This window comes from Ursus americanus, chromosome 21 (genome assembly GCF_024610735.1).
Source record: "Ursus americanus isolate L20-20 chromosome 21, mUrsAme1.1.p, whole genome shotgun sequence".
In the NCBI taxonomy this organism is placed as follows: domain Eukaryota; kingdom Metazoa; phylum Chordata; class Mammalia; order Carnivora; family Ursidae; genus Ursus; species Ursus americanus.
Window position 1 is genome coordinate 52,517,490 of NC_142147.1, and position 15,129 is coordinate 52,532,618.

General features: G+C 53.5%; 1 protein-coding gene across 1 annotated transcript; it reads right to left on the bottom strand.

Moving 5' to 3' along the window:
• Positions 1 to 1,882: 1,882 nt before the first annotated feature.
• LOC148108310 (uncharacterized) lies at positions 1,883 to 14,122 on the bottom strand. The gene is made up of 3 exons (XM_087853390.1): positions 14,090 to 14,122; positions 2,459 to 4,980; positions 1,883 to 2,291 (listed from the first exon to the last, which is right to left on the bottom strand). The coding sequence occupies exons 1-2, from the start codon at positions 14,120 to 14,122 to the stop codon at positions 3,991 to 3,993; spliced, it is 1,023 nt and encodes a 340-aa protein (XP_087709516.1). The 3' UTR covers positions 1,883 to 2,291; positions 2,459 to 3,990.
• Positions 14,123 to 15,129: the final 1,007 nt, after the last annotated feature.

A 15,129-nucleotide genomic window follows, 5' to 3' on the forward strand; every position in this document is an offset into this window, starting at 1 on the left:
TTTTATTGACCAGGGTACCCAGGGATATAGCACAGAACTCAAAAGATACCATAGGATCCAAAGCAAAGAGCCTTCCGCTCACCCCGGCCTGGCACCTGTTCCCCTCACCGGGGGCAGCCTGTGTTTCCAGTCTCCTGCTCATTGCTCCGGAGAGACTCTCTACATAAACATGAAAACATCTATGTAAATAGTTTTACAGAAGGGTGTAGTTCTAGTTTTATTTTTTAAAAGATTTTATTTATTTGAGAGAGAGCGCACCAGTGGCGGTGGTGGGGGGAGAGGCAGAGGGAGAAGCAGACTCCCTGCTGAACAGGGAGCCCGACGCCAGCCTCCATCTCAGGACCCTGGGATCGTGACCTGAGTCAAAAGCAGACGCTTAACTGAGCCACCCAGGTGCCCTGTAGCTCTTGTTTTTCTCTCCCGATCTTAAGTTGGAGAGGTTTCTATCTTGGATATGAAGTGCATCCTCATTCTGTGATGGGGCTTGGAGTTGACTTCATTGGTCCCCGTGGAGGGACCTTTGGGTTGTTGCAGGCAGTGCTGCAGGAATCGCCCTGTTCCCACATCAGTTCGCACACATGCGCGTGTGTCTGCCAGAGGGGAACTTGCTGGGGGCAGCCTCAGCCACCTCCCATCCCCACTGGAGCCCCTCTTGCTGACACCCTCAAACCCATCTCCAGCTCAGACTCCCGCCCTGGTCTCCAGACCCATGGCTCCTTCCCCAGGCTGTGCCTCTGGGAGAGTCTCTGCCACCCATCCGCCCCCCGTCAGTGCTCCTGCAGGAATCCTCACTCCAGTAAGTGGTGCCACCACCTGCTTGGCCTCACAGACCAGAGCACTGCGGTGCCCTACTCTGCTGTTCCTCCTGCCTTAGCCCTTCTGTCCCCCATGGCCCCAGCCCTGGCCTCATCCCCCCCACCTGGACCTATCAGCCCAGCCTCCTCCCTGGCCTCATGGGGGGACTTCTGAAACCAGAGCTGCCCCGTACTTCTCCCCTGCTCCTAGCCCTCCCTCCCTTGGCTCCCCAGTGCCCTCAGGACAAAGTCCCAGCCCCTCAGCCTGGCCTTGGAGGTCTGTTAGTTTCCTATCTATTCCTCCTTTTCAGCCTCATTGACGAGCACCTCCCAACCTTAATGAATGAGTCCCTCAGATACCACCCATTCAGGCTGCAAGCCCCTCTATGCCCCCATAGCCCCGTCCCCCTTCCTGCCATATCCCTCCCTCTCTGTCCCCATGGAGCTCAGTGCCCACTCTCTCCCTCCTGCACCCTTATCCTGGCCTCCTGACCTCTGGTCTGAGATGGGAAAGCACAAATGCTCGGTGAAGGGATTGATTCCCTCCCCAGTTTCCTGCCTTGCTCTTTGGATGCCCTTCTCTGCCCCACAAAATGTTACCTGCTCCCTGGCATTTCGGAAACCCCTTTACCAGCCTAGCGTTTCATATGGTCATTTAGGTATACTTAGCACAGTTATAGGATAGGCGATCTTTTAAAATATATAAAGCTAATTTTAGTTCTTTAAGACTCTACTATCCCAAATTGTGCATTGTAGCAGGTGGTTTTTGGAACGAGTTCTGTAGGCTCCTTTATTTAACCTATCAAAGAGACTCCATGGTGAGGACCGGGGACCAATCCCTGGGGCCTCTTTAGCTGTCAGTCACTCAACCCTGGCCTGCACCCACCTCCCATTCAGCAAGGCATAATGATGTCATGACAAAGGAAAACTCGACTTGGCCCAATTCCTAGAAATAGGCTCCCAAGCAAACTCTGTAAACCAAATCCCACTTTCCTTAGTTTCCCATAGTAGGGAATGTATGCATTTCCATGGCAACGCAGAAGGAAATCTGCCCATAGGATTACTTGAAAACATGAAGTCTGGAGGTGTAAGTTGGCAAACCAAGAAGCTTGCTGGGTGTGATGTTTACGTTATTGACCAGGAGTAAAAATTTGCACTTTTACAGAATTTTGCTTGAGACCATTCCCGGTGTCTCATACAGCTGGGTCACAGTTCTGTCCTTCATCAGTAGGTGGCGAGAAAAGATTTCGCCCTGCCTGAGAACGTGTCTCAGACCCATAGGATGCTCTACTGGACGGATACTCTGGGCAGGTGAGGCCCACGTGGACCCTCTCCCTGAAGAGAAGCGCCTCGCAGGGCGTGCTCTTGGCCCTTGGGAAGGTCGGGGTTCCCATGAAGCCTCTGTCCTCGCAGGTGCTGGTCTTCAGGAACACCGGTGCCTATTTTCTCATCTGTGAAATGGGAGTCGGGCGAAGTCCCCCCCGTGCTCCATGCTGCCTGAGGAAGAGAAGATGGTGGCAGGTTGGGGAGGAGAACGGGGCAGAAAGGAGGCAGCCCCCTTCTCACCAAGCTCAGACAGGAGTCCAGGGATCAGCAGAGCGGAGAAGGAGCCAATTCCTGGCCAACTGCAGGGTGGCCCAGCCAGTCCCGGCCCTGGCACTTACGTGAAGTGTCTTTAGGCAACTCCCTGTCTCTGAGCCAGTTCCTCGTTTCCTCCTTCCTGGGCAGCGGCAGGCCTCATTCCTCCAGGCAGTGGCCAGCATCCAGGACAGACAGAAAAGAGAGAAAGTGGGTGTCACAGAGGCCCTTCCACCCTCGGTGGCCCCTGGCTTGGCAGCCCTGCTCCAGGCTGTCCAGACTCTTGCCACAAACCCTGCACAGATTCCTGGGTGCGAACTTCAGGGAGGGAGAGGGAAGGAGGGGAGGCAAAGGGAGAGGATCTCAGAGCTTGTGCCGAGGATGCGGCTGGCTGAGCATGAAGCAGCCTCCCTGACACAAGGAGACTGGGAGACAAGGCGCAGAGGAAAGGAGGCCAGTGGAGGGGAGAAGTCTGGGAGAAGAGAGAGCAGAGGTGACAGATTCAGAGAGGCGAGAAAGGAAAGAGGGAGAGAGATTGGAAAGGGGGAGGAGAGATCGAGAGAGAGAGAGAGAGAGAGAGAGAGAGAGAGGGAGAAGAGAAGGGGTGGAGACGAGCAAGAGGGGAGCAAGGAGGAAAGACTGGAAGTAGGGGGGAAAAACGTAATGAGAGGGGAAAGGAAACGAGAGATGAGAGAGAAGACAGGCTTGGGGGAGGCTGAGAGAGGAGGGGAAAGGAGACCATGGCGGGGTGAGCGAAGCTAGGGGAAGGACAAGGAGGGAGAGAGACGAAGGGACTTAGTTGGAAATGGAAGGCCAGGCAGAGGAAGGAGACGGTCCTGGGGACAAGGGGAGGGTGCGGATTGGAGGAGCGGCCGGGAGCAGCCAAGACAGCCGGGGTAAGAAGGCCTACGGGAGGGGAGAGGGAAAGGAAAGGGAGAGAAAGGGGGAAGCAAGGAGCGGAGAGCTTGTTGGCGGCCCGGATGCAAAGACCAAGGCCAAGCGGGACAGGGGAGGAGAGCAGAGCATCCAGAAGGAAGAAAAGCGGAGGAAGGGAGAACAGCAGACGGGAAATAGAGAAAAGGAGAAAAAGGAAGACAGGAGTGTGGAGAGCGAGAGGGCCGGCAGGAAAGAGAAGGGCAGAGGCGGGGAGAGGCCCAGAAAGAAGGGGTGTGAGGGAGGGGCGAGGAGCCGGGAGCGGGGAGAAGTGAGAGAGAAGTGGAAGAAAAAGGATGGAGAGGAGAGAGCGCGAAGAGTGAGGTGTGTAGCGAGGGGTGGCTGTGCCACACCAGGGTGAGCGAGAGGAGGAGGGGAAGGGATGCGGGGAAGGAGGGGGACGGAGACACTAGAGGGAAGAGGGGCCCGAGCGGCCGGAGCGCGCACGCGCACAGACCGGCACGGGTGCGCGCGCAAGCACGCGGACAGGCACAGGTGTGCGCGCAGGCAGGCGCGCGCGCGCCCCGAGGCCGAGGCCCGGGCCAGGGTGGGCGGAGGAGGGAAGCCGGGGAGAGGCGGCGGGAGACGCGGAAAGCCGAGAGCGAGGGTAGAGGGGAGGCGGGAGGCGCGCGCGCTCGGCTCACACCTGCTGCGGAGACCCCGCTCCCTCCTCCGCGCCCGGCGGTCATCGAGGGAGAGGAAGGCGCGACAGCTGGGAAAACAGACCGTGCGGAGCCAACGGTGTGGGGAAGGGGCCGGGCGACGAAGGGGACCGAAGGAACGACAGAACCAGAACTAGAGAAGAGGGAAGGGAGGGTTTGCCGCCTCCCGAGGGGTGACGCGCTTCCAGGTCGCGGGCAGTGGCCCCGTCCCGGTGCGCGAGGAGCTGCAGGGACCGGCGGGCTGATGGGCCCCGGCGCTGGCAGAACGTGACACGAGCTTCGTGACGTGCGAAACACAAATCACGGGGCCGTTTGTTCGTAGGCGGGAGACGCGTATCACCAGCTCGCGGGGACGCCCGGCCCGCCCTGCCTTGTGGGTGCCAGAGGGGCCTCCCCGCTGTTGGAGGCGGCAGGGGTGCAGCCCGTGGGGGGAGGGGCAGATGTAGGAGGAAGAGAGACGCGAGAGGAGGAGGGAGACGCTCAGGGACGAGGAAAAGCAGAGAAATGGTGAAGGGAAGTGGGTGGATGGGGGCTGGGGGACTGTCCAGGAAAGAGGAGAGGCCAGGGCGTGAGGTGGGGTTGAGACGGAATGGCGGGAAGGACCCCGGGGGTGAAGGCGAATTGGGGAGAAGGCGGAGGAGGAAAGAAGAGTTTTTAAAAAAATGATGAAAAGAAGGTACAGGAAAAGCCGAGTGAGAGTGTGGATAGATGGGGGGCGGGGGGAGATAGACTCCATGGACCCCTGTCTGTGTGAGGGACAGAGACAGGAGAGAAGGGAACGGGAAGCGGAAAGCAGAAGGAAAAGATGTGCTCCCTGAGTACAACCAGAAGAACAGGAGGAAAAGAAGCTGGAGGCGAAGGGGACAGGAGTAGAGGAAGAGAAGAGGCACAGAGAAGCAGAGGGAGGGAAGAGGGTGCGGAGTGTAAACCAACGTGCGGAGGACCCGCCACACGGTGCCCCAGAGCAGCCCTCCTGTCAGCGCTACCGTGGGCACTGGACAGAGCTGGAAGCTCTAGGCCTGGGGATGGCACCTCGGTCCCGGTCGACACCTCCTGGGGAGCAAAGGGAAAGGGTAGCCGAGGGGGCGGAGTGAAGCGCAGGGGGAGGAGAGTGTGGAGGGGGACTAAGGTCGAGGACAGGAGATAGGTAGGCTTCCAGAGAGGGTGAGAGCCGCAGGCCCCGGAGCCAGAGGGGCTGGTTTGGGGTGGACGAAGGTGAAGGACAAGAGCATCGTTCGGGAGAAATGGGAGAGGCGTGTGTATGAAATAAAGAGTAACTCTGAGGAGCAGATGAGAGGAATAAAGAAAACCTGTGTGGGGGTGTGTGGGGAGAGACGCAGATCAGGATGGAGAGGAGAGGAGGAGGAGGAGAAGCAAGACACAATCAAGAAGGTGTGAGCAAAAGAAACCAGAAAGTAGTGAGGGAAATTAGTGTGAGGAGGAAAGTGTGTGTGCCACAGATGGAGGAGAGACAGAAACTGTGTGGGGGACAGAGGAACAGAGGTGAGAAAGAAAAAAGATGAAGAGTGAGACATAGAGAGGGAATCAGAATCAGAGAGTCTGAGAGAATCTGAGAGTCTGAGAGAGAATCGGAGAGGGAGAGAGACAGAATCTGAGAGAGAGACAGATTCTGAGAGAGAGTCAGAGAGAGAGAGAGAGAGAGAGAGAATCTGAGAGACAGAGTCTGAGTGAGAGAGAGAGAAAGAGACAGAGTCCTCTGAGAGAGTTTGAGAGAGATAGAGTCTGACTGAAAGAGAGTCTGAGAGAGTCATAGGGAAAGAGAGTCAGAATCTGAGAGTGAGAGTCTGAGAGTGAGAAAGAGTCTGAGGAGAGACAGTCTGAACGAAAGAGAGTGTGTGTGTGAGAGTCTGAAAGAGTCTGAGAGAGAGTCACAGAGAGAGTCTGAGTGAGAGTCTGAAAAAGAGAGCGTCAGAGAGTCTGAGAGAGAGTCTGAGTGTGAGAGAGTCTGGAGAGGGAGAGAGAGTCTGAAGAATCTGAGAGAATCTGAAAGTCTGAGAAGTTGAGAGAGAGAAAGAGTGAGAGTAAGAGAATCTGAGAGACAGTCTGAGAGAGTGTCACAGAGAGAGTGAGTCAGAGAGAGTCTGAGTGAGAGTCTGAGTCTGAAAAAGAGTCAGAGATATTGTCAGAAAGTCAGAGAGTCTGAGAGAGAGTCTGAGTCAGAAAGAGAGAGTCTGAGAGAGGGAGAGAAAGTCTGAAAGTCTGAGAAAAGTTAAGAGAGAGTCTGAGAGTAAGAGAATCTGAGAGAGTCAGTCTGAGGAAATCAGAGAGAGAGTCAGAAAGTGAGAGAGCGAGAGTCTGAGGAAGGCTGAGAGAATGAGAGTTTGAGAGAGTCTGAGGAAGTCAGAGAGTTTGAGAGAGAAAGTGAGAGAATCAGAGAGAGAGAGTCTGAGTCTGAGAGAGAGAATCTAAGAGAATCAGAGAGGAAGAGAGAGTTTGAGAGAGATTCTGAGAGAGTTTGAGAGAAAGAGAGTCTGAGAGAGGGAGAGTCTGAGAAAGTCAAAGTCTGAGAGGGGGACAGAGAGTTTGAGGAAGTCAGGGAGGGAGAGTGTGAGACAGTCTGAGAGAGAGTCTGAGAAAGTCTGAGAGGGAGAGAGTTTGAGAGAAAAGAGAGTCAGAAAGTCGGAGAGTATCAGAGAGTCAGAGAGGGAGAGTCTGAGAGAGGGAGAGAAAGAGTTTGAGAGAGTCTGAGAAAGTCAGGGAGAAAGAGTCTGAGAGAGTCTCAGAAAGTCTGAGAGAGAGAAATAGAGTCTGAGAAAGTCTGAGAGAGAGAAAGAGTTTGAGAGAGTCTGAGAAAGTCAGAGAGAGTCTGAGAGGGGGAGTGTGAGAGAGTCTGAGAGAGAGTCTGAGAAAGTCTGGGGGAGAGTGTGAGAAAGTATGAGAGAATCAAAGAGAGTCTGAGAGAGGGACAGAAAGTTTGAGAGAGTCTGAGAAAGTCAGGGAGGGAGAGAGAGTCTCAGAAAGTCTGAGAGAGTCTGAGAGAGAGAAATAGAGTCTGAGAAAGTGTGAGAGAAAGTTTGAGAAAGTCTGAGAGAGAGAGAGTCAGAGAGAAAGAGTCTGAGAAAGTCAGAGAGGGAGAGAGAGTCTGAAAGAGAAAGTCTGAGAGAATCAGAGCGGGGGAGAGTCTGAGAGAGAGAGTCTCAGAAAGTCTGAGAGAGTGTGAAAGAGAGAAATAGAGTCCGAGAAAGTTTGAGAGAGAGAGAGAGAGAGTCTAAGAGGGGGAGTTTGAGATAGTCTGAGAGAGAGAGAAAGACAGAGATTCTGAGAGAGAGGGAGAGAGAGAGAGAGAGTCAGAGAAAGAGAGAGTCTGAGAGAAAGTCTGAGAGAGGGAGAGAGAGAGTCTGAAAGAGAGTCTGAGAGTTTTGGAAAGTCTGAGAGAGGGTGTGAGAGAGAAATAGAGTCTGATAGAGTCAGAGAGAGTTTAAGAGTGAGGAAGTCTGACAGAATCTGAGAGAGAGAGTCGGAGAGAGGGAGAGAGAGTTAGAGAGAGAAAGAGAGTCTTGAGAGAGGGAGAGTCTGAGAGAGAAAAAGTCTGAGAGAGTCACAGAGAGAGAGAAATAGAGAGTCTGAGAGAGAGAGAGAGAGAGAGAGAGAGTCTGAGAAAGTCTGTGAGAAAAAGTCTGAATCAGAGAGAGAGAGTCAGAGAGGGAGAGTTTGAGACAGTCAGAGAGAGAGAGTCAGAGTCTGAGAGAAAAAGTCTCAGAGAATCTGAGAGAGAGAAAGAGTCTGAGAGAGTCAGAGACGGGGAGAGAGAGTCTGGGAGAATCAGTGAGAGAGTCAGAGAGAGAGTCTGAGAGAGAGATCTCTGAGAGAGGGAGAGTCTGAGAGAGAGAAATAGAGTCTGAAAAAGTCTGAGTCTGAGAGAGAGAAAGACAGATGCTGAGAGAGGGAGAGGGAGTCAGAAAGAGAGAGTCAGAGTCTGAGAGAGTGAGAGTTTGAGAGAGGAAAAGAGTCTGAGAGAAAGAGAGAGAATCTGAGAGTTTCAGAAAGTCTGAGAGAGGGTGTGAGAGAGAAATAGAGTCTGAGAAAATCTGAGAGTCAGAGAGAAAGAGTTTAAGAGAGTCCGAGGAAGTATGACAGAGTCTGAGAGAGAGAGAGTCTAAGAGAATCAGGGAGGGAGGGAGTTTGAGAGAGTCTGAGAGAGAAATAGAGTCTGAAAAAGTCTGAGTCTGAGAGAGAAAGATTCTGAGAGAGAGAGGGAGAGAGAGTCGGAGAAAGAGAGTCAGAGAGTCTGAGGGAGAGTTCGAGAGAGTCTGAGAGAGGGAGAGAGAGTCTGAGAGAGGGAGAGAGAGTCTGAGAGTTTCAGAAAGTCTGAGAGAGGGTGTGAGAGAGAAATAGAGTCTGAGAAAATCTGAGAGAGTCAGAGAGAAAGAGTTTAAGAGAGTCTGAGGAAGTCTGAGAGAGAAAGAGAGTTTTGAGGGAGAGTCTGAGAGTCTCATAAAGTCTGAGAGAGTCAGAGAGAGAGAAATAGAGAGAGAGAGAGTTTGAGACAGTCTGAGAGAGAGAAACAGTCTGAGAGAAAAAGTCTGAGAGAATCAGAGAGAGAGAGTCAGAGAGAGAAAGGGAGTCTGAGAGAGTCAGAGAGGGGGAGAGAAAGTCTGAGCAAGTCTGGGAGAATCAGAGTGAGAGAATCAGAAAGAGAGTCTGAGAGAGAGATCTCTGAGAGAGTGAGAGTCTGAGAGAGGGAGGGGGAGAGTCTGAGAGAGGGAGGGGGAGAGTCTGAGTCTCAGAAAGTCTGAGAGAGAGAGAGAGAAATAAAGTCTGAAAAAGTCTGAGTCTGAGAGAAAGAGTTTGAGAGAGTCTGAGGAAGTCTGAAAGAGTCTAAGAGAAAAAGTCTGAGAGAGAGAGTCTAAGAGAACCAGAGAGAGAGAGAGTGAGTTTGAGAATGTCTGAGAGAGGAAGAGAGAGTTTGAGAGAGAGTCAGAGAAAGTCTGAGAGAGAGAGAAAGAGAGAGTCTGAGGAAGAGTCTCAGAAAGTCAGAGAGAGTCCCAGAGAGAGAGAAATAGTCAGAGAGAGAGAGAGAGAGAGAGTTTGAGACAGTCTGAGAAAGTCTGTGAGAAAAAGTCTGAATCAGAGAGTCAGAAAGGGAGAGTTTGAGACAGTCTGAGTGAGAGAGAGAGAGAGAGTCAGAGTCTGAGAGAAAAAGTCTGAGAGAGGCTGAGAGAGAGAAAGGGAGTCTGAGAAAGAGTCAGAGAGTCAGAGAGGGAGAGAGAGAGTCTGAGCAAGTCTGGGAGAATCAGAGTCAGAGAGTCTGAGAGATCTCTGAGAGAGAGTCTGAGAGAGATCTCTGAGAGAGGGAGAGTCAGAGAGAGGGAGAGGGAGAGTCTGAGAGAGTCTCAGAAAGTCTGAGAGAGTTTGAGAGAGAGAAATAGAGTCTGAAAAAGTCTGAGTCTGAGAGAGAGAAAGAGTTTGAGAGAGTCTGAGGAAGTCTGAGAGAGTCCGAGAGAGAAAAAGTCAGAGAGAGTCTAAGAGAATCAGAGTTTGAGAACGTCTGAGAGAGGGAGAGTTTGAGAGAGAGAGTCAGAGAAAATCTGAGAGAGAGAAAGAGAGAGTCTGGGGGAGAGTCTCAGAAAGTCAGAGAGTCAAAGAGAAATTGAGAGTCTGCGAGAGAGAAAGAGAGAGTCTGAGAAAGTCTGAGAGAAAAAGTCTGAGAGAATCAGAGAGAGAGTCTGAGGGAGGGAGAGTTTGAGACAGTCTGAGAGAAAGGGAGTCTGAGGGAGAGTCAGAGAGGGAGAGAGAGAGTCTGAGAAAGTCTGAGAGGATCAGAGTGAGAGAGTCTGAGAGAGATCTCTGAGAGAGGGAGAGAGAGAGAGTCTGAGGGAGAGTCTCAGAAAGTCTGAGAGAGAGAGAGAGAGAGAGAGAGAGAAATTAAGAGTCTGAGAAAGAGTTTGAGAGAGTCTGAGAAAGTCTGAGAGAATCAGAGTGAGAGAGTCTGAGAGAGAGATATCTCTGTCTGAGAGAGGGAGAGTCCCAGAGAGGGAGAGGGAGAGTCTGAGGGAGAGTCTCAGAAAGTCTGAGAGTCTGAGAAATAGAATCTGAAAAAGTCTGAGTCTAAGGGAGAGTTTGAGAGAGTCTGAGGCAGTCAGAGAGAGAAAAAGGCTGAGAGAGAGAGTCTAAGAGAATCAGAGAGAAGGAGAGAGTCTGAGAAAGGCTGAGAGAGGGAGAGTCTGAGAGAAAGAGAGCGGGAGAATCTGAGGAAGTCTGAGAGAGAGAGAGAGAGTCTGAGAGAGTCTAAGAGAATCAGAGAGAGGGAGAGAGAGTTTGAGAGAGAGTCTGGGAGAGAAAGAGTCTGAGAGTCAGAGAGGGAGAGAGAATCTGACAGAGTGAGAGAGCGAGAGAATCTGAGGAAGTCAGAGAGAGTCTGGGGGAGTCTGAGAGAGAGTCTAAAAATCAGAGAGAGGGAGTGAGAGAGTCTGAGAAAGTCTGAAAGAGAGAGAGAGGGAACAGACAAGAGAATTGTGGTGGGGTGGACACTCAGAGCGGGGGAGAGGGAGAGAGACCAAGGGAGACTGGCAGGCAAGTTCCTTTCCCCTTCTGACTTTTAGTTTCCTTATCTGCTGCTCCAGGTGGTGGGAGCGCAGCAGCTGGCAGCAGGGCAGTGGGAGAGGTAGTAACTCATGGCTTAACTGCCAGAAGAATCAGCACCTCCTCCAGTGGGCACTTGCTGCCTCCCATGTTCTGTTCTAGTACTTTCTATCTTACTTTCTCTCTTGGTCTTAACTCCGTCCCCTTGTCCCTCCCCTACACCAGAGAGTGGCTATTATCCACATTTTTTTTTTCCCAATGAAGAAATCAAATTGGAGCTGAAATCTGTTGCCACCATCACTGTGAGGGGAAGATGATCTGCTGCTTCTCCAGTGGTGGTGACAGAGACCCCTAGAGTAGCCCTAAATTCCTTCTGCTTGGAAAATTCAGAGCTCCCACTACTGAGAAGGAACAAAAAGAGAGAGGAAGCCAGTGCAGTGGAAGGGGCAGGGCAGAACAGAAGGTTTAATGAGAGGTGACAGTATGTGTAAATTACCTAACACACAGTTGGTGCCCAATTAGTGCCCCTTCCCTTTTCTGTTGGAGAGCATTGAGAGCAGGAAGGGACAGAAGAGGCAGCAGAGAGGAAGGGAAAGGGGGAAGGAGATTGTGAGGAGGGGAGGCTGTGCTTATAAAGAGCCCAGGACACAGTGGGTGCTCAATAAATGCCCATTCCTGTCTTTAGGAGAGAGGAGACAAGTCAGAAAGAAAGTGAAGAAACCACCATAGAGGAAAAACCAGAGGAAAAACAGCCTGAGAGAGTCATTGATGGAAATTTCTGGGCATACAGTAGGTGTTTATTAAGTGTTCTTTTCCCAGGAAAAACAGGAAGATGGGGGGAAGGGGGGTTCTAGCAGAGAGAATGAATAGGAGAAGCTGTGAGGGAAGGAGACAATATATGTAAAGCAGTGGGCACACAGTAGGTGCTTAATACATGCCCATTTCCCTCCCTGGTAGTGAGCACAGAAAAAGCAGCCAGGAGGGAAGAAAGCAGAGAGGAAGAGAGAAGGAAGAATAGAGCCTGTGAGGCAAACAATGACAGACAGTGTATATAAAGGAGCAGCACACAATAGGCGCTTAATACATGCCTATTTCCTCTCCCAGGAGAAAGTAGGGAGGGCAGAAAAGAGGGGGAAGCTGGAGGAGAGAAGGGGCCTAGGAGAAGAAATGAAGGAGAGAGAGAGTGTGTAGGTTAGGCTGTGGGTACACAGGAAGCACTCAATAAATGCACATTGATTTCCCAAGGGAAGAGAGAGAACAAGAGAGAAAGGAAGGTGCAGGCACAGGCAAAGGGAAAGGAAGGTTCACTGAGGAGGTTGAGTGCAGAGGAACCCGTAAGGCTGGTGAGCCAGAAGGGTGTGGAGGTAACCTTGAGAAGAAATGGCAAAGGAGAGGACTCACACGGAGGAGGTGGTACAGGCAAATCATGGGGCACGCAGGAGGTGCTCGGTAAATGCTTGTTCTCTTCCCCAAAAGAGGGCCTAGAGAACACAGGGAAGGGAAAAGCTGGCAGAGGGAGAGGGACAGGGAGAAAGAGGCAGGAGGTGATAAGATGGGATGTTAATTGCCTGGCATACAGTAGGTGCTCCATAGTTGCTTGCTTTCTTTCCCAAGAAAGAGCAGATGGAGCAGAAATGAAAGAACAGGGAGAATTCAGGGGGAGGGAGCGTAAGGAGATTGTCTGGCATATAATAGGTGTTCAATAAATGCCCATTTCCTTCCCTGGCAAAGAGCAGAAAGCTGCAGAAGGTAGGAGAGACCACAGGTCAGTGAAATGGGAGGATGAGAGGAGAGAAAGCACAGGTAATTGGTTGTCATACCATAGGTGCTTAGTAAGTGTCTGTTCTTTGCCTTGGAAGAGAGCAGAGAGCCCAGAAAGACAAGGAGGGGACAGAGGAGAGAAGAAGGAAAAAGGTATGAGGAAGGGAGAGAAGATGTGTAAACTACCCGGCACACAGTAGGTGCTCAATATGTGTCCATCCCCCACCTTCCCAGAGGAAGCAGAAAGTCAGAAAGGAGAGGAAATTAGAAGAGAGGAAAGAAAGGAATTGGGGGAGAAAAAAGTGTAGTAAGAGAGGAGACAGAGTTTGTAAATTTCCTAGCACACAGTAGGTGCTCTACAAATGTGCATTCTCTTCCCAGGAGACCAGGCAGATCAGGAAAAAGTGCAAGGTATCAGGGTGGAAGGGACAGGAGAGCAAAAAGAGTATATAGTGCAGAGGCAGTGTATGGAAATTGCCTGGCAAACACTAGGAACTTAACAAATGCCTGTTTCCTCCAAGAATGGGAGCCAGAAGCTTAGGAAGAACAGCAGAGGGCACAGAGGAAGGGGCAGGGGAGACCAGAGGGTGCCAAGGGAGGCAAGGAGGCATTTCAGGTGCCTACAGCAGGTGCTCCATAAATGCTTGTCCCTTTCCCTGGCAAAGCAGAAAGCAGGCTGGGAGGTCAGAAGGAGGAGGATGAGGGAGAAGGGGGAGTTTGAGGGTAGAGGCCAAAGCCAGGCCTGCTGGTGACTGCCCCTCCCCTGGGACCCAGCCCACCTTCCAGCTGCCCGACTGGAGCCTGGTCGGGACAAGGCCGCTTTGTCCCAGGCCTGGCTCGGCCTGGGGACGGGGAGGGGGCTACTGAGGCTGGGGGAGGGGTGCTGCCTGGTCTCTGAGTCGCTCCGTGTCTCTGCATCTCCTCATCTCACTGTGTGCGTCTCTCTGCGTCTCTGTGTCCTACTGTCCCACTGTCTCCCCTAAGTCCGTGGCCCCCTATTTTGGTCTCTGTTTCACCATCTCTGGGTACCCCCCCACCACCATCCATCCGTCTTTCTGTTTCTCCCCAGTCTCTCGGGTCCGTCGCTCAGGCTCTGTTTCTTGCCGGCTCTGGGAGGGAGGACCCGGGCCTGACCCCCGGGATCAGAGGCGGGAGAGTGAGGAAGGAAAGGAGGAGACAGGGGAGCGAGAGAGTGAGGACGGAACAGCTTTATTGAGCAGAAACCGCAGCAGAGGGCCTGGCGGCCTCCATCGGGAGCTTGGGGGAGGGGGCGAGGGGCAAAGACAGGGACACGAGACAGGGGGACTGAGAGATGGTGGGGGGAGAGGTGGAGAGACACCGAAAGAGAAAGGGAGAGAGAGACTGAGGCCAGGAGAAGCGGAGGGTGGGACAAAGAGACGGGAGAAGGGAGAGGCAGGGTGGGAGGAAGAATCAGAGATGGAGAGAAATGGAAAGAGAGAGAGAGAGAGAGAGAAGGGAGACAGAAAGAGACAAAGGAAGACCAGGGAGCGCGCGAGAGAGGAGGGAGAGAGGCAAGGGAGAGCAGGCAGAAATCTAGAAACAGAGACAGGGAGGGATGGGAGGGATGCAGAGCGAGAGGGACAGAGATGGGAAGAGACAGAGAGGACAGATGGAGAGAGAGACAGAGGGAAGGAAGGGATGGGGCAGGGGAGAGAGACAGACAGACAGATGCAGAGAGAAGGGGGCAGGCAGGGAGACAGGGACAGAGAAAGAGAAAGAGGGAGAGAGAGAGAAGGCCCAGCCGTCCTCCCGGCGGGGAAGTCGAGGAAGGAGCGCGGTCCCAGCGGTCCCTCTCACCTGACATCGGCGGCGGCCGCCCCCCAGGCCCATCTGGGCAATTTAAGGGGCGCCCTGGGGGCGGGACCACCACCCCTCACCGCCTTATCTGGTCAGCCCTGGGCTCCGAGAGCTAAATCGGGCCTCAGCTGTCAGCACCGGGGTGAGCAGGACAGCTGTCACCCCACCCTGCACCTGCTGCGTGACCGCAGTCTCCCTCCTGCACTGAGAGGCCCCTGGGGTCTGTATGGCGTGCCCCCAACGGGGAGCCCCTCACCCCAGGAGCTCGGGGACACCCCGAGTCAGACCTGGTTCCGGTGAGCAGTGGAGGCCCCAGCAGATGGGGGCTAGTGAGGGTGGGGGGGGCGTTCTGTGAACAGTACCCTCCCCCCCAACAGCCTGCAGCCTGGCCGGCCTGGGCTCTGGCCAGTGCAGAGCAGGAGGGAGGGGCTGAGAGCAGGAGGGGAGGGAGGCCCAGACCCCTGCCCCCCCCCCCCCCGCCCCCGCAAGGTCCCACCCTGGAGCTGAAGCTCCTCACTGGGACCATATTAGGCCACAACTGACAAGGCACCTGGGGAGGTCACTCAGGCCCAAGAATAGAAACACTCAGGGAGTCCCGCCAGGCTGTCTGGGACCGCAGAGGACCGGAGACAGGCACAGAGGGCTGGAGCACCCCCCCCCCCCTCCAGGATCCAGGGAGACAGAAGTTGAGAGAGACACAGAAACATCCAAAAAGAGAGACCAAGAGAAGGACACAAAGGGAGGGACAGAGGCATCAGAGACCCAGGTGTGGGAAAGCAAGCAAGCTGGAGGCACAAAGGGGGTGGGGCAGGGTGTGGGGACCGTCCCCAAAGTGGGGGTGTCATGGGACCCCAGCAGTTTCTAATGTGCTGTTTGACTTTTTACTTTGCAAGTTGCCCTTTGCCCAGGAAAGGGGCACACGAACCCGCCAAGCCCAAGTCCCAGCATCACCTGCTGGCCTTACAAGCATCCTGCTGTGTCTGCACCCCATCCGCTGAGGGCCCCGCCTGCCTCTCCCTGCCCATGGCCTCCCTGTGTCT